The 18392-nt window shown below is 32.1% G+C and overlaps 3 protein-coding genes across 13 annotated transcripts; 1 reads left to right on the top strand and 2 right to left on the bottom strand.

Annotated features, from left to right (window-relative positions):
- Positions 1 to 3593: 3593 nt before the first annotated feature.
- LOC101211234 lies at positions 3594 to 4467 on the top strand. The gene is made up of 2 exons (XM_004136317.3): positions 3594 to 3773; positions 3904 to 4467. Exons 1-2 carry the CDS (start codon positions 3728 to 3730, stop codon positions 4221 to 4223), a joined length of 366 nt encoding a protein of 121 aa, XP_004136365.1. The 5' UTR covers positions 3594 to 3727; the 3' UTR covers positions 4224 to 4467.
- Positions 4468 to 8680: 4213 nt separating this feature from the next.
- On the bottom strand, positions 8681 to 15965 carry LOC105435024 (serine/threonine-protein kinase STY17). 11 transcript variants are annotated; one of them, XR_004214918.1, is made up of 14 exons: positions 15421 to 15581; positions 15041 to 15151; positions 14817 to 14867; positions 14546 to 14721; positions 14353 to 14460; positions 13906 to 13979; positions 13640 to 13815; positions 12765 to 12860; positions 12121 to 12201; positions 11969 to 12022; positions 11216 to 11353; positions 11037 to 11110; positions 9558 to 9608; positions 8681 to 8947 (listed from the first exon to the last, which is right to left on the bottom strand). XR_004214918.1 is itself a non-coding variant. In XM_031881920.1 (12 exons), the coding sequence occupies exons 2-12, from the start codon at positions 15469 to 15471 to the stop codon at positions 11132 to 11134; spliced, it is 1200 nt and encodes a 399-aa protein (XP_031737780.1). In that variant the 5' UTR covers positions 15472 to 15475; positions 15840 to 15965; the 3' UTR covers positions 10911 to 11131. The 11 variants fall into 11 exon arrangements, 6 of the variants coding, with proteins under 6 accessions (XP_031737780.1, XP_031737781.1, XP_031737779.1 ...); XR_004214920.1 differs by having other exon boundaries at positions 8681 to 8913; XR_004214917.1 differs by having other exon boundaries at positions 11037 to 11353.
- On the bottom strand, positions 15644 to 17695 carry LOC116402515 (serine/threonine-protein kinase STY46-like). The gene is made up of 3 exons (XM_031881922.1): positions 17236 to 17695; positions 16395 to 16509; positions 15644 to 16138 (listed from the first exon to the last, which is right to left on the bottom strand). Exons 1-3 carry the CDS (start codon positions 17427 to 17429, stop codon positions 16028 to 16030), a joined length of 420 nt encoding a protein of 139 aa, XP_031737782.1. The 5' UTR covers positions 17430 to 17695; the 3' UTR covers positions 15644 to 16027.
- Positions 17696 to 18392: the final 697 nt, after the last annotated feature.

Below are 18392 nucleotides of genomic sequence, written 5' to 3'. Positions count from 1 at the left end.
AACAAGTAGCACCTCACATTTACAAGATCCAATGAACTACACTTTGTAGAAATAGCCGAACTTGAACAAAATAACAAAAGGGAAGAAATGTTATGAGAAAAAAGGTTCTTAAATGGTTTGAAGATGATTTATAGACTACTTGGTAATCATTCGAGTAGTCGTGTCTCTTCTTCAAGTTGGTTGTTTTCTAAAAGACTAAAAAACAATGCAACTTTACATGATTGATCATATACTACTACTACATCAACATGTCTCTACAATTGACGTAATACCCTAACTGAGAGTATTTAACATGAAATTATATTATTGATCAAAAATATGATTTGCTACACACTCTCTTCATACTATTATACCAAACTAAAAAATACTTTAACACCTTGATTAATAATAAAACCTTAAGCTTAAATAATACAAACAAATCATAATCACAAAACCCCAAACATGATGAGGTCCTTTGAAAGATAAGAGAGATGTCTAATTTTTGAAATGCAAAAGTTAAAACTTGTTAATGGGCTGTGTCAATGTCAACTTTATATCCAAATTAAGAGAAACTTTGTTTTATATATATGTGTACAAATCAAATGAACTTAATTTATGTCGACTTATTGGGCAATAATTTAACATTTTTTTAATAAAAGTTTTAGATTGATTGTTCATACTTAGGATATTAAAATCCTAACTATATTATATTTTCAAATTAGAATTTATGAAATAGAATAAAAAAAGAAAAGAAAAGAAAAGAAAAGAAGATCAATTTGGTGTTAGAATAGCATTCACTAATTTTATTTAGTGGGTGGTAGCTTTTAAGGCTTTTTATGTCACCAAAACCAACTATTGTTGACCTTTTCAATACTCTACCATCAACCTCCATACACATAGCCTTTTCCAGACTTTCTACTCATTTATGTAGCCATGTTTTTCATTATAAATATGTACATTCAAACATTTATTCTTTTATTTTCAATCATTTTATTGCAAGTTTTTTATTATTATTATTATTTTGCTTTAAGTTATTTTTCCTAACTTCTTACCTTTGCAATTTCATCATATAAATCAACTTTTTGTTTTCTATGAAATTAATAAAGAAAAAAAATGGTTGATTTTGTAAGTTAAATATTTGTTTGGAATGCGTCATTTTTTAAGAAAATAGTTTGTTTGGCAAATTTATTTTAAACAATTTTTATCATAAAAATTTAAATAAAAACAAGTTTTTTTCAAAAACATTGTTTTTTTTTTTTAAATTAACCACATATTGTAAAAATGGACTAAAAAATATAATTCTTGTTAACAAATCTTTCACTTAAGATACCTCCATGTTTTTAGCGAGGAAAATCAAATCAAATCCATTTGATATTGAAAGGTTGTTGATCTTTAACATAGAAAATGAAAGCATATTAAATTTTCAAATTTCCAAGTAGTTTCATACATACTTGGATGACTATCATACTAACACGAACGAACGTGATTCAAATGACATAAAATTTATAAAAAAAAATTATAAATTCAAAAGATACATGAAACTCAACCTAATAATAATAATAACTTTTTATGCCCTCCAATCTTCATTGCAAGCTAAACATAGAGAATATTTGTAAAAGATTTTCAACGATGTTTGAGAACACAGATTAAATTGGATTTACAAATCAAACTTGATCTAATTTGTGTTCGTTCTTCAGTGCAAATTGTTTAGAACACTTGAGGGGGAAATTAACAACCATCCCAATTCCCAACTCCAACTGAGGCAAATGCTAAATGGCAAAACATAATTGAAACCTACAATCACCAATGAATGCCAAAATTGCACTTTGGAAACGTAATAAAATGTGACCAACTTTTCAGATTACCAATTTACCATTGAAGGATTGTGTTTAATTACTGGAAAGCAAACGAGGGGCCTTAGTTCAATGGGCAATTGAAGTGGGCCGGGGGTTTCAACATAGCTGAAGCCAACAAACCCCCCTGTTTACTCAAGTGTGTGTGGTTAATGGTGGCTTTCCAATCTATTTTGCTGTTCCCATCACCTTCACTGATGCATGGGACCCTTCATTTAATTTCAAGCCTTTCTTCTCCCAAGTTGCTTGTTCCTAGTTAGTTACCCTAAGTGTTTTGTTTTCTCTTTGCTTCAACTTATAGTGTAGGTCCTTACTCCTTTTGTGTTTTCTACTCTTTTTGACAAACTTCAATATAGAGGTTTAAGTCTTGTTTCGGTCTCCTCAATCTTTCGTATATGTATTTATATGGGTTTCTAAGTATAACGCCCGTCTTGGTATGGAAGGTGTTAAAGTTGGCATCAACGACGGGGTGGTGAAGTGAAAGACTAGCACTTAAACCTCTAAACACTTGTACGAAACCAAGTGAAAGACTAAAAGTACTTTTGGTCCTCAAGTGAAAGAGTATCTCACAAAAAGATGTGAAGTGATGAGACAGTCAGCAATGTGAGAATCGTGAGAGGTGTGAGACTAAGTTTTCGCCATGAGCAAAAGCTGGTCGAGTCGAGTAATGTAGAGGCCGGGCCAATCCTGATACCAACCTTTTCAATTGGATACGCCATTAAAAATTAACAATAATTGGTTCGAGATTACTGGTGAGAGAGAGAATGGTGGTTTAGGGTATTTATTAGCAGGTTAGAAAGAGAGGGAGAGGGAATGGAAAAGGAGAAGAGTCCTGTCATGCATGCAAGAGAGAGGGAATGGTGGGTGTTAATTGCAATGTTAAAAGAGAGAAAAAAGAATGAGTGGAGGGTCGTATGAGAGAGAGGAGAGATGGATTGGATTTGGTGGGCAGCCTTGCATGTGAAGAAGAGGGAAGAGAAAGGTAGGATTTGATTGGTGCATGTTAGAAAGAAAAGAAGAGCACTGAAAAATGAAATGAGTGAGAAAGAAAAGGAGAAGAACAAAAAGTTTTAAGGATAATAAAGGAAGAGAGAGGGGAAAGTGAAATAGAGAGAGTTTTGAACGTAGAGTCGGTCAGAGGAAGGTGTACCCTTCAAACTAAACAAAGGGTCAGTTTTGAATACTCCGCTTCGATCCTCCATTTCGTCTCTCTCCAATTCCTAATTGAATCATTTCCTTATAAACAAACTTTAGTTATTCTTTTTCTAAAAATAGTCCTTAAATTTTACCTCTCCCCCAATCTTTTTAATAAAATGGTTAAAAGGGTTTAAGTACAAGAATTTGATTAGTTTAACTATTACGTGGAGATGTTAATTTGAGGATGTGGTCGCAAATTACAACATATTACTATTAAAGGAATGTTATATATATGTAAATGGAATACGAAGAAGGAAGATGGCATCAATAAATTGATATAAGAAGAAAAGGAAACGGAAAGAAAGAGAAAACACAATAGGTATAAATCACGTCAGAATTTGGATCTTTCTTTTTTGGTTCATATTTACATGGGATGTTCATCAATGTTTCAAAACAGTCAACCCCAAATGAACTCATATCTTGACAGCACACCACATCACACACTAAAGTCTTTGCGTGAGAGTTTTAAATTTATTGTATATCTTTTTCCTTCCTCACTCTTATTAATTTAATTATTGCCATATTAACCAATGACAAAAGCCATTCAAAATACATATATGAAAACACTAACATACTATAATTTCCAAGATAAAGTAATAAAAACAAAAAACAAAGAAATTTGGTTTCTAAACCCACTTATCTCAAAACCACTCCCTGCCAGCACAAAATTTCCTTCAGCTATCATCAACCTCTCCACCATGATTGCAGCAATCATCATCCTACTCCTAAGTTTCATCAACCAAGGTATACTATTATTTGATAAAGAAAAGAAAGTTAGAATTAATCCCAAATGAAATACTATAGCGATCTCTCTAACCTTTCACAGTTCTTTCTCTTCCCTTTTCTCAGTTTGAGTTGTTGGATTTTGTTGCAGGGTCTGCTACTGGGAGCTGCAGTTTGGACACCATTAACATAGGAACACAGAGAAGCGGAAGGGAGATTGGGGGGCAACCTGAATGGAACGTTCAAGTGATCAACAACTGCGATTGTCCTCAGAAGCAGATTCTCTTGTCCTGCCAAGGGTTTCAGACTATTGAACCCGTTGATCCATCGATTCTGTTAAAGAAAAATGACAATTGTCTTCTCATAAATGGCGGAACTGTACAACCTGGTTCATCAGTTTCATTTTCCTATGCTTATGATCCCCCTGTCATCATGCTCCCTCGTTTCTCTGTTTCTCTATGTCCAACCTGAAGCACCAAAACACTTCCAAAATAAAAACAACAACGGTTATCAATTTTAGTCTGAGTTAATATTGAAGTTAGGGGGAAAATTGGAAAAAGTAATCGTTCCTTTTGTATGCAAAAAAATTATAATCGATTATAGATGATGCCTTAAGATCATATATCTTGAATTTGTTTCTTCACCCGATTGATCTACTAAAGATGGGATTAGACAGAGTGTTGTATGTACAAATAGAAGAAGCTTTCATATCAAACTGTATTTTGTTACATGGGTTCATTTCTTCAGCCCCGACTAAAATCGGCCTTCCTTATTCCATTCATAGATCCTAGAAACGTAATAGATGAGAAGAGAAAAAGGGAGGAAGTTATTCTCACTTTTACAGGCTGAGAAAAGCTCATCTTCCTTCTCTCCTCAACGATTTTCATGGAGATCATCATCCTCTTCATTACATAACCTCCACGGGCTTCACAATCCTTTTTAGTTTTCTTCATCGCATAATTGAGATGAGGTAATAGCTTCTATTTCACGCTTCATATGTCATCTGTTCTCATCCTTATTGTGACCGTTTTAATTCCTAATTTCACTTAGACATATAAACAGAACTCTGTATCAAACTAAGCCTTTCCATCATTCTCTTCTCACTATCATCATCTTGCGCCACTAAGCAATTGCATCTTTTAAGCATTACCATCTTCGTAGTCTTTTTGGCTTACATTATTACCATTTTGCTTTTCCGTTAAGCTTAATCAGTGGAGAACTACAAAAGAGAAGAGGGTTTCTTTCGTGCTCCCAAGGAAATCAAAACACATACACAAACATAAACATAAATCTTGCAGCATTTCATATCAATTGACATGTAGAATGGGCACTGCATCAATTTCCAAACCAAAAGTTAAAACTTAAAAAGAAGTAAAGATAGATAACAACTTTACAAATAGACGGTAATCTGAATAATGAATATAGAATTAGAAAACAACAACAAACGACTACATAAATAACGTTCAAGTTTCAACCTCTATTCATGGTCGAACAAATCATTCAATTAGTTTAAGAATTCCAAAAATACAATTCAAGAATATATCATGTTAGGGCTATAGATCCAAGGGGAGAGAGGGGCTAACAGGCTCAAATTCACAAATTAGTTTAGATATTTTGCTAAAAAATAATCAAATTCAAGCATTTTTATAGGTGTGAGTTGGCCTTTGGAAACCAAACTGAAAGTAAGTATGAAAGAGTTGACATAAAATTATAAAATAACAAATTAAATTTTTATTAAAATTAATTCAAGTATTAAAAAAGTAAACGTTTGTAGTTTGAAAAGTACATAAATAATGAAAACTAAAAACATATATCTAAGCATTGTGGATGCCAATTCTTCTATGCCATCGAACCTAGGATGACACGACATTAAGTTTAATATATATCACCAATAAGAATTTAAAGAATGTAAAAGTTGAAAAACATGTACCTCAATGATATTAAGGTCTTCTGGGTGTCGGAGTGAGTTCTTCAATCTCCTTCCTCATTCTTCCATCTATCGAGCATTTTTTGTGTGCTTTCGATTATTTTCTTCTACTACTTTCTGAAAACGAGCTTTTAGCTCGGTAACCTCCCTAGCATACATCTCTCGTTCGTGTGATGTAGACGAAGAACTGTCAGTAAAGTGTTGGGACTTTGGTCTGAGGCCCAACAAAGACCTTTTGATTAGCCCGGTTGTCTACCCAAGACTGTCTCATATATCTCGTCCCCAAACAGTGGTTGAGAACCCTTTGGATGGGTTCGGACTGGAGCTTCAACATTTGATTCTACAATAAAAATTTTATTAATTAAGTAAAATGTGTAAATTAAATGTACGTACAAAATAAGACAATTGTTTCACAGAAACTTACATTAGCATATGCAGTCGCCGACGAAACGAAATGGCCAACCTGGGCGTGTGTTTCTTTGAGCAACGTAACTTCAGATGGTCAACTGGATGACATCATTGTTTAGCGAGCACGAGTTGTCGTTGTAAAAATGACCTGGAGCTGCTACTGTAGTTGTAGGGCTACTTCGCTCTAGCAGCCTTATTCATCGTTGATTGCTCCTACATGCAAAAAAATCAAAATGTTACATACAAAAAGCAAAAATGAACTACCATTTCAGAACATTAAAAGTTCTAAATCAATTGAAGTTGTCGAGTAAGGTAGTGGTCGCAGAGGAAATGTCAATCTTGCACACGATTCTTCAATTTGGTGGTGGGTTAACATGTGCTTGTTTAGGATCACTTAACTTTTTAAAATGGTAGTGGTTCTACCCCTTGAACTCCTTCCTGGTGGTGAGCATTTTATGTTCAACAAATCGAGTAAATGTTGGATCTGTGAAATCCAACACAAACTATTGCTACAAAAGAAAAGTACATACAAATTAGGATTCGTAGGTAACATATATGTATGTATGAGTGATTTAAAAACTTATCTGTAAAGCGCCCTTCACGAGTTTGATATACTCCGGTGTAACGTGAGTTCACTTAAGAAAGCAAATTGAAAAAGTATCCTGTGTTAACACGCCGATGGTACAGATGAAGCAAATGGCATGTGTGTGGCGTAGGCTTATCCTATCATGGAGCAAGAGATATCAGAATCTTTCCATTTTGTGCGACATATCGTTCCAACTTCATGTTCCTTGATAGATATTAATGATAGATCAATATTTGCAACATAATCTATCGGTGATATACTCCTATCATTATCATTGATAGATTTTGACAAAATTTACTATATTTGTAATTCTTTTTATTAATATTGTTATATACTTAATTACTATTTATAAAATTGGTAGATTCAAAAGTTTGGAGCTTTCATTAAAGGTCTCCTATACAAAATTTCAAGATCAATGGATCCATGTATGGGTTGAATGTCCAAAGTTTGTTTTAATGGGCTCGAATTGAGCCCATCTAATATGAACATGCAATCTTGCATTTTGATAACCATGTAAATAGCAAAATAGTAAATAACAAACTGAAAAATAGCAAATCTTGTAAATATTAAGATTTATAGCAAAATTGTTGGTTGCATACTTTTTATACTCGATTATACCCCGAACAATTCATTTCTTACGGATACACTGTATTTGAATAGGTAAAACATGAGGCTATGGTAAATCTTAACTAAATACAATATTTTCTTGCTAGAGAAGATTGCACCAACAACACTAAAAATATGTGGGTAATTTCTACCAAAAATTCTTTAGCAAGAAGATTGCACCAACACTCTAAAAATATGGCGGGACATAGAAGTAACAGTTTAAACTCATGTTGACTATATGGTTTATTTTTAAAGAATGATAAATGTAGTAAATATATTGTAACCCTATCGTTGATAAATTTCTACTAAAAACCTCATCTATTAGTTATATATCTCTACTAACGATATGGTTTTATTACTAATAGACTCCAAAGTAGAATTTACTATAAATTTTATGGCATAGTATTATATTTATTAATACTTTAAGTTTAAATATTAAAATAATTAACAAAAATTAAATCTATACTTTTTTTTTCTCTTTCGAGTTTGGTACTTAATTTTTAAAATATTACAATTTTACCTTACAATTTTACATTTATGGTTTTACATTCATAAATTCCAAATTTTACAATTTTACATTAAAATTTTTTAATCACAATTTAATCTTAAATATTGAATGTTTATAATCTTTTTAACTTAAAATTTCACTCACTACTTTTTTGCTGCCTTTCATTTAAAGAAAATAGAAAACATCAATTATACTTTAGAGAGAATCAATTTTTAAATTTTTGAACGATTAAAAATCAAAATTTATGTTATCTTTTAAGAAAAATAGTGAGAATAATTTTTTTTTTCATCGAAAGCAGCTTAACAAGCAAAACAAGAGGAGGTATCTCAGACTTTTCTTTGTTTTTGTTGCGGTAGACTTTCCCGACTGAACTTTTTTTTTCGATTAAATTATAAAACTGTGTTTTATATTTAAAAAATATTTTTTTCAAAAATGGAAAAAATTTGATAAACTATCTATCATACATAAAACAAAATCTCAAAAAGATAAAAACAGTGTAAATATTTTATCAAATATTTTAGTTTTAATAATTTTCTTAAAAAAACAATATTGAAATCATTTTAGAGAATCATTTCTTTTTAATATTTCAACTATTGAGAATTGAAACTTTATCTATTACCTTTTCAATAAGTATTGACATCATTTATATAATCATTTTTTCCCTTTTAATTGGAAAACTATTGAAAAATATAAATTTATGTATTGTATTTTCTAAAAAAAATTAATTTAATTATTTTAAAGGAAATTATTATAGATAGCAAAAAAAACTATTTTTAAAAATAAAAACTTAAAATAAGTAATAAGAAGTTTGTTTCTAAATATTTTTAATATTTTGATATTTTCTAAAATATCACATGAGTTTGTTTCTTAACGCATAAGAATAGATAAAATAGTTTAGAAATAATTGTTTCTATATATATCTACTTTTTATCACATCAATACAAAAGATCAATTCTCTAATTTCTCTATCATGATCTCGAAGTGGAAACTCCTTTAACTCTTGTGTTCCTCCCTTCTTCTTCAACTTTGTCATATCCTCCATCGGAAAACTCCATCACCGACATCTTCTTCATTTTCTTCTTCAAGTCGTCAATGGTAAAGTTCTTTCTTCCTTACAGGGACGGATCTATAAAGAGGTGTGCCCCTCACATCATATCATTCTACATTTGTATATTGTGTTCTATATTAAATATAACAAATATGTATGTATATTTTAGATGTATATAATTCGTGCTCCTTACATATCAAAACCTGTCCTGATTTAAAATAAAATTTTAAAGAATAATGTTTGTAATATTGTGTTTTTTTTAACAAACAAATTATACTTTTATTAAAAGGAAATTCTAAAAAAAAAATAGTATGGTTCTTTCCACTTCTTAAACCTTTCTTTTTTCATATTTTATTAATTTGTATATGGAAAGAAATATAATATTAGATAATAAGTTTATCACAAAATCAATTAGTAACATGAGGAGTAACACATTTATTTATAATCAAAATCAATAAGTAACACATCTATCTTATAAAAAGTACGAGTTCTCTTAAATTTTTTATTAGGGATCATCTTGAATTTCATCACACTCATATCAAACAAGTAATTAAAATATCTATAAAAGAAAAAAAGAATTGACAAATTTTGATTGGACAGCTTAATAGAATGCATGGAAAAATGTGATACTTGATATGTACCTAGGTATTTTTCTCTAATATTTTTTTTATTCTTAAAAAAACTAATATTGAATATAAAGGGAAATGTAGCGAATCACTCACATCTAAGGTATCCATGATTTTCCATAAGCAAAGATTTGCTCGATTCCCCGTCTAAATTCCAAAAACAAAATCCAATTTGTGCATGAGTATTGATAAATTTATATTAAGAAATTGTGAGATTTAAAAGAGATCAGATGGTAATGAGTGCGATATGTAGTACATAAAGACCTATAATGTCAACTAAAATTCAGTTGCAAATATCTCTTTAATCTAATTTTCTCAACACACGAATTCCAGTAAACAATATATATAAATTAATAACTTTTAAACGCACAATTCTTTTATTAATATTTTATCTCATTGTTTCTAAATATTAGTACTATTTATAAAATATAACAAAATTTTAAAAATGTTCATATATAAAAATTAACTTGCGGGTATGGCAGAAACACTTCCATTGCAGGTTGGCTATTGCTCAAGCAATACCATTTTGAGTGTGGCCTATTTGTACTTTCTATGTAGTTTTTAGTTATCATCAAGGTCATCAATGGTCCTATTCTGAATGGACCAAGAAATATTATTTGGAAAGATTTTTTTATTTAAAAAAAGGCGGCATTAATTCGGTAAGACGAAAATTCAAACCAATTTTTAACAATTTTCCAATACATTGAAACATCCGTGACAAGATAAATCTATTTCTAAAAAGAACTAAAAAGCATTTTTTCTAGAAGTAGAAAAAAAGTGCATAAGTGAGCAGAGTAAAATTTTCGCATTTAAGCTAACCAAAACTTCACCAAGGTTTTCATTGAAAAAAAATACTTAGGTATAGTCCAAAACTACACCTATTTTTTTTGTGTAGACCATCAATTACCTAATTAAAAGATTTTATGAGAAACTAATTACGGCAAGAAATGTGAACTTTCTCAAAAGAGTTGGAATTAAATTATTATTTTCTTTGTTAAATAAACGATTCACTCTCGTGAGTGAGGGTTTTTATATTTTGCATGTACGGTGGTAGGGTTGTTTGACAATCAATTTTGTGCTCATATAGTGTATGTTTTAATGTTGGTATTTATAAATATGACACAATATATCAATCTCACTAATAAGAGTATTTCAATATACAATTATCTCTTATTTTATATCAATCACTTAAATTAAGTTTATTTATTAAAACCTCATTATTTAGATAAAAGATCAACACAAAATATTGTCTAAAATTCAACAAAACCATCCGAAATAATGATGAAAGTACCAACAAAGTTTTAATTTAATGAGTCAAAACAATCAAAGTTGAATTAGACAAATACTAGCGCCAAAGTGATTTTGTTTTGTTTTGAATCCCCACCCATTGTATTTACTAATAAATTTTGAAGTTTGTATCTATCTATATATATAAACAATGGCCGGAACTGATTTAAATATGGCATGTAGATCCAAGCCATTTGTTAATTTTATGTTGAGAAAGATTATAGATTTTACAGGCATGTGAAAGCAAATTTACAACGTGGGAAAAGGAAATTAATTGTAGTTAGATACCTATTGTTTGTTGGCTCTCCTCCATAGAACGTCCTTCTCCACCCCAGAATATTTAATCATCTTCCAGAAGGTTCCTGTCACTCCCAAGTTTCTTATTATATAATCTTGTTCCAACAACGTGTAAGTGCCCGAGAAACAAATGAATAAATTTTAACAGTTTCAACACAACGTTTCCCTACCTCCTTTGGTGGTGTTTGTTGTAGAAGTCTCGTAATTTCAGAGAATTCGGGTCTCAAAGATGGATCCTGCAGCCAGCATTTCTCGAGCAAATCCACGATCATCGGATGAGCATGCCTCGGAATCTTAGGCCTCAGACCCTGAAGTTCATTTCCTAAGTTACTTCTAATTTTAAAGTGTCATATAAACTTCAATACTTGCACTACTTAGAGTTAAGAACATTTCTTTGCATTATTAATCCACAGTTACGTCTTGAAAGCTTTGTTAAATTGTTGAATTCTAGACAAGTCTAATTAAGTTTACGTGGAAACAAAGCGAATTTTGATGATGATATGCCTAACTCGTTGGATTTTGGCAAAATATTAAAAGAGAAGTGATTTTTTGTTTTTTGGTATTAGTATGAGTGGGGAAAAGTGTGTGAGTAATACAAATGCTTCGTAAGAGTTCTTTGTAATTGAGGTTGGGGAAAGAATTTTGTAGTGGAATTTTGGTTATCCATGATTGTTTTTTTCGGTTAAAGTTCTTCCATTGCTCATTGCTTTTTTAATTATTTTTATTTTTTATTTCTCAATTATTTTTCTGTTTATTCATGCATTAGCAGCGAGAGGTTTTTCAGTACAGAGCTTACAGTTTATTTGTATAGACTCGTACACAGATCCATACATAATAAAAATAGGACAACGGGTATGAATAGAGGGAAAATCGAAACAAAACAGCCATTTTAATTATTTAATATGGTGTGAATATGGAAATACCTTCTGGACTACTCCTATTGCTGCTTGTAACGGAGTCAAGTTATTATAAGGCAGCTGCCATTCCAGACACAATGTCAAGATTGCAACCCCAACATGGTTAGGAAGAAAATAAAAACGAATGCTTGCATTTATAACAAAAGAAACGGATTTACCTGTCCTGTAAGCAGCTCCCACAACACTATCCCAAAGCTATAAACATCAGCTTTATGATCGTACGGTTTGTGCTCAATAACCTTGCATTCACCAACAACAAACATTCAGAAGACAAACAAGGAGGAAAAACTACCATCCCAATAAGGAATAGCAATGCATCTACAAACAAAGCACCTAAATGCAGGATAATATTTTAGTATTGGTGAATGATATGCCAATATCATTTCCTCTTGAAATAGAGAGCTATCAAGACTGTGAAAACTTGCCTTCAAAAAGTTCTATGATTCCAAGTCCAAAGTTATATAAATAACTACTCTGAAGTATATTAACGACAATAAATCATCAATGACAATCCAGATGAAGAAACAAGTTTCTTCTTCTTTCTTAGTTCCTTTCCAGAATTCTTAATACAACTATTGCACATCTGAAAAACTTCCTAGGAATGGATTGATGTTCGAGCCATATTAGTGTTGTGTGAAACTGAACGTGTACCAAATATGACCATGAAAATATGAAAATATGAGGTACATAGAAATCCGATCCATTACACATTGGTTGAAATCTAATATCTACACTTTTCATGAATGCCAACGCAGCACCTGATGTCCATAGGGTGAATAGTATATATTTGCATGATACTAACCTCCGGAGCCATCCAACGATATGTTCCAGTTTCAGCAGTCATCACACCAGATTGAGCTAGCACTCTAGCAACACCAAAATCAGCTACCTTGATAACCTGTCAAACATTTTGGTTTAATATCGGTCTGGAATAGAGAACAAACTGATGAAAAGTTAATTAAATGAAAATAAAAAAGATAAAGGAAGCACACTTAAGAAAGCAACCCCGGGAATAACTTAGCTAGAATTGATATTAGCTACTCTGCAAAATCAAATAGTGATTGTGCCTATAGATATTTATTGTATAAAAGAAAAATCATTGGAATCAAAAAGTACTTCAGAGCCACAGTGGAGAGCAATGGCATTAAAATTTTAATGTGTCAACTTTTAAATATTTAACGGCTCAATCTTGCACCTACCCTACTTTTACCCAAAATAACTTCCTAAAATTGATGAGTTTTACAGTACTTTTAATGCTCGTGTAACATTACATTTTAGTGTTGAAAGGATTCAGGGTTGACCAAGAAAAACAATAATTGGTTACATTACACTGTTCACTCTCAATTACGCATAGCTGCAAAGATTGGTACAATACTTTTCATTATTCTGTTATCGACATTAAAAGGGTCATATTCATATAAATCATTGAGAATTAGACAGGTATGTGGTATTGATCATAAAGATAAAAGTGGCCAATAAATCAACATGATTCTGTAAGCAGCAGATCAATGGTTATGAAATGAAGATACATAATATTGCCATCAAATTGAATACCAGTAAGCATGCTTTTAAAACTAATAGGAAACAGAAGAGCGTGTCAAAATGACTTGGTAAGTTAATAAGCACGTCTTATTGATCAACTCACGAAGTAAATGCAAAAGTTTTATTTCTTCTTACCCCATATTCATCCATCAAAAGATTTGCAGCTTTTAGATCTCTATGGATGATATTCTTTTGATGCAAATAGTCCATTCCCTTCGACACATCAACTGCCACTCTTAGTAAGGAAGGAAAACTAAGAACGCCCTTTTGTTGATGTAAAAAGTCGTGTAAGCTTCCACCAGACATGTACTCTAACAATCATGGGAGATTAATTTACACAGTTATAATATAGGCAAATCTCATCAGCATTATATCAACAAAATGTGTAATAATTAGGTTACCTGTAACAATGAAAAGGCTTGGAGGCCTGGTAGATGCACCAATAAATTGGACAACATTCTTGTGCCGAAGTTTTCTACAAATTTTAGAAACAAGAGGGTGAAACGGATGAACTACTGAGGGAGTGAAGGCCTAGATTGTTGACCACCAACAGGTACTTTTTTTACCCAGGTAAATTGAACTTAACATTAGTTTCGATGTTAAAGAAGAAAGATAAACTAATGATATAAATAATGTGACATATATCAATACGTGTTGAAAACTACCTATGCCCCAATAATATTTATAGGATTAATGTAACACCTTTTGGCGATAAGACAGCCAAATTAGCAAACTATGAAATTGCGATAATCACTTTTATAAGAAGAAAATATATACAAGAGACAAAGATAGAAAGAATTAGAGAACAGGTAGCAGCATTGTGGAAAATTAAACTGTGATATAAATACCTCATGATATGAATTTCTTGAACAAATTCCCGCCGGACAGTCTCATTCAAGTTTTCATTTTTTAAAAGCTTAATAGCAACATCTTGACCATAGAAGGTGCCTTTATACCTGCACCATTAGCATCACACTTCTCAATAAGCATCTAAGCAGACATGGTGCATTAACGAAATGGCGAAATCAACAGAATACTCACAAGTCACTAAGAGATCCAGACGCAATTTTCTTCTCAAATACTAGCAGGCTCACATCAATTTCCCATGCATCAACTTCGTCTCTTGGAATGTTGACATACTTTGTAGTGAACTTGACTCCAAATTTGTCTTGCTTCTTAGTATGGAAAATGCAAGGTGTGAATAGAGGATGCCTTTTCTATATAACTCAACTAGTTAGAATTCAAATAACATCTGAGGTGAAGTATAACCATCCTCAGGAATGTAACCTTTAACAAGAATATTGGCAGCTACCTGAATCTTTGATATTTCTTCTGCCAGTATATCTTTTAGCTGCTTGGTATCCTGTAATTTCAACACTCCATGTAAAAAATCAATTCATGGATGGTATAAATAATATTTTTTTAAGAAAAAATAGATCAAGACCATTCTGAACTGAAAAAATATCCAATGTCCTGCCACAACCCATTCAATGTCGTGTGAAAATGAGAAAGAAAAGCCTTGGAATACTATATTACCTCAATTACCCAACCATCAACTACAAAAACATCCAAGGAAAAGCCATCTGTTGTTGAAAAAGCATGTGCTTCTTGAATATTCAGCCCAATCTCAGAAAGTAAGGACGTCAACTGAAAGGTAATTTTATGCTATGAATGTCTCACATATAATAAAAAATTTAGCTAAGTCCAATAAATCATATTCGGTATTTACAGCTAATTTTCTTCAAATAGTTGTGCTACAAACATGAGAATGTTACCAAAAGCATAAACGCTTAACTAAGAACATTAGTTCCTCCAACAATAATGATCCTCTCTACTAGTGTGTAAGATGCTCCTTTACAAGAAGCTACTTAGCTCTAGTAAAAACAAAAATTATACAATTTAGAGAGTGAGTCTACCTGACTGAGCAATTTCGGCTTGTCAATTGTTGATATTGTAATTTCATGCATTGGCCTGAAAGTATTGGGATGGTGCTTGAGAACCAAGGGCATACATAAATCTTTCATTGTTAACCAATCCACATGCAACATATGTTAAATAATTCCAAGAAAAAAAAGAACGAAACCTTTTCCGATTTACCAAGAAAAAGTTTGGGGGGGGGGGGGGGGGGGGGGGATGGAGTAAGAACAGAAGGGGCCATTGAACTCTTATTAAAGTGACATGGAGGAATCACTGAAATTTTGGTGGTAAAGAATTTTAAGGTCACGATATCAAGCATTTATAGTACAGATAATAAAAAGGAAAAAAGGACAAACTATAAGAACAGAGCCATTGAGGCATGTCCTAAAAACTACTCAGATCTCAGACCATCATTTACCAGGAGAAAGTCCCCGGTTGGTCTATATCATGTAATTGGCTGGTCTCAGAACCATATTCGACCCGTGTTGATGAACCAAATGCTGGTGGGGGGTGGTGTCTGCTTATATATGGAGAAAAATTAAAATAAAAAATTGTAGTTATAATATCCTTGAAATCCCAAATATACAGTTAAGTTCAAATCTTCACTTAACCCTGCCTCTGATTGCTGTCATAACCAGAAAACCGCTCCTGGTCCACTTTTTCCTTCAAGCTCCAATTAACTGACTTGCCAAAGTTCCTGCCAGGAGATGAATGAACCTGCAAGTTGACCAATTTTTACATTTGCATTTTGTCGGCAAGAACTAGATAGAATTCTTATACAGAATGTATAAATGTTAACTTTTAGAACACTGGGAAAATTAAATGAAAAATACTGTTCAGACAAAATAAAACAACAAAATTACACTAAAAAACTACTTAATCACATATATAGCAAGAGATGTAACATCAAATTCCATTACTTCTGTAATATGAAAATCTAGTGCAATAATCAATAGTTCGTGATAGACATTACCTGTACGAGACGGACGTCAATTGCAGGTCGAGTAGCAGGATCATGTGCCATATAGAGAAGATTTTTGTGCATGAGAACATCTTCAGCCCTCTCTACATTGACGTCCATAGCATACCTTTGACAGTATATTTCCACAATAGTCATATCACAAGGTCATAGTAATTCTAAGACGGCAAAATAAAACTAACTGAACAAATTTGAACCAAGTCTCACATTGACCACACACGACCTTGTACATATCGCTTTCAAGCTTCTTAAAAATTTTCAAGAGTTTTAATTACATGAAGTTTTTGGCTATATCTAACTATAATTTCGAGTGGACATATTTCGTAATCTATGTTTCGAGACTTCAAAATTTCCATTTCTGTCTAATAATATCTTGAACAAACAAGTACAGTATTGATTTCGCCTAGTGAAGCTAGTATATATTTTTTATAAAACAAAAACACAAACGGGCACACGAACACAATGATACAAACATTATAGAAGAATTACTGCTTCAAGCCACAAATTATTTTTCCTTTTCCTTCAGAACCACATCTAAGAAGTATAGCATCAAGAAGGACAATTCAGTATAACATAAAAATAAAGATAAACTTTTCCTCTTCATCAATCCTGCTCCAATTTCCTCGTGATCAAAGCGTCGTAAAACGTAATTGATCAGCATAACTCAAGAAAAATATATTTTCTCAAATCGGATTGCAGTAGCGAAAAATTACACCGTCGTTAAAGCGACAGTGTACAACGATACAAGAAGACGGAGAAAACACGATGAACGGATTCAGATTCCAAGTAAGCAAAGAAGCGAAAAAGGAGTAAAACTAGGTTGAAAGTATCGTACCTAGTAGGAAGTCGATGAAAATGAGCCCAGAGTTCATCCTCAAAACCAGGAAGGCTGGTCTCCGCTTCGTGAGACAGCCTGAGTCGACGAAGAACTTCGTCGTAAACACCAACCTTCTGCTTCTGTCTCCAAGTCTGAACTGAGAAGTCATCCACCGGTCTACTACTACAGCTTTCAGTATCGTCCATAGCCATGGGAGAAAGAAGAAGCGCAGAAAACGAAGTCAAAACAAAAGCGTTTGAAAGATCCAAAAGATATATATCCCCTCTCCGGCCGGAAGATCAGCAAGGAGAAAAGGTTTGAAGGAACACAAAAAGCAATTTGTCCGGTGAAGAAACGGGAGCGAGAATTAGAGTGAGGAATGAGGAAAAGAGTAGAGAGGAAAAAGAATGGAAGTTGGTAATGAATTTGGTGGTGATGAAGTTGCTGAGTTCTTCACTGGGTCTCTTATTAAGTCGTTTTCTTTCCCTCTCTTTGCTCCTTATAAAAATATAAACACTTGATATTTTAAATTATTAAAAAAAAAAGAATTAGATATTATTGTTACTATCCAATGTACTTTCAATTCCACTTTGATTCATTTTACACCTGACGAACGTTACTTTGGTATTTACCTTCACAAAATTTCGCTGATTATTTACTTTTTAAAATTACCATTTTTGTTTGAATATATTTGAATTGTAATAAGAGGGAGAGATTATTGATTTTAATATAAAATTTATGGATAAATATGGAGAACAAAAAGATGAAACAAAATTAGAAAAGAAATGAAGAAAAAATTAATTGGTAATTGAAAAGAAAAGAAAAGGTTATTTAGAAGGTGGTTAGGTGGTGGCGCATTGGGCATCCACCTTCGGTTGCGGTTGTCGACGTGGATTCTAACAAAAACCTCTCCGTGCTTTGCTTATATCACCACTTTTATAAATCTCCACCCACTTTAATTTCGTCATTCCCATTAACTTCAACATTATTCTTCCTTTTCTTATTTCTTAATTACATTCATTTTGACTTCTTCGTTATTTTCTATATACTATCCTTCATTATCTTTATTTCAACCATATAATTTTTATTCAAATCCAACCTCTTTTCTCCAAAATAGTATTTATTTATTTCCAAAGTTATGGATATGACTTCATTCTCCCTAACATTACACCTCA

This window comes from Cucumis sativus, chromosome 3, assembly GCF_000004075.3.
Source record: "Cucumis sativus cultivar 9930 chromosome 3, Cucumber_9930_V3, whole genome shotgun sequence".
NCBI lineage: Eukaryota > Viridiplantae > Streptophyta > Magnoliopsida > Cucurbitales > Cucurbitaceae > Cucumis > Cucumis sativus.
Note: the sequence above shows the minus strand (reverse complement) of the source record. Positions and strands in the feature narration are given on the sequence as shown.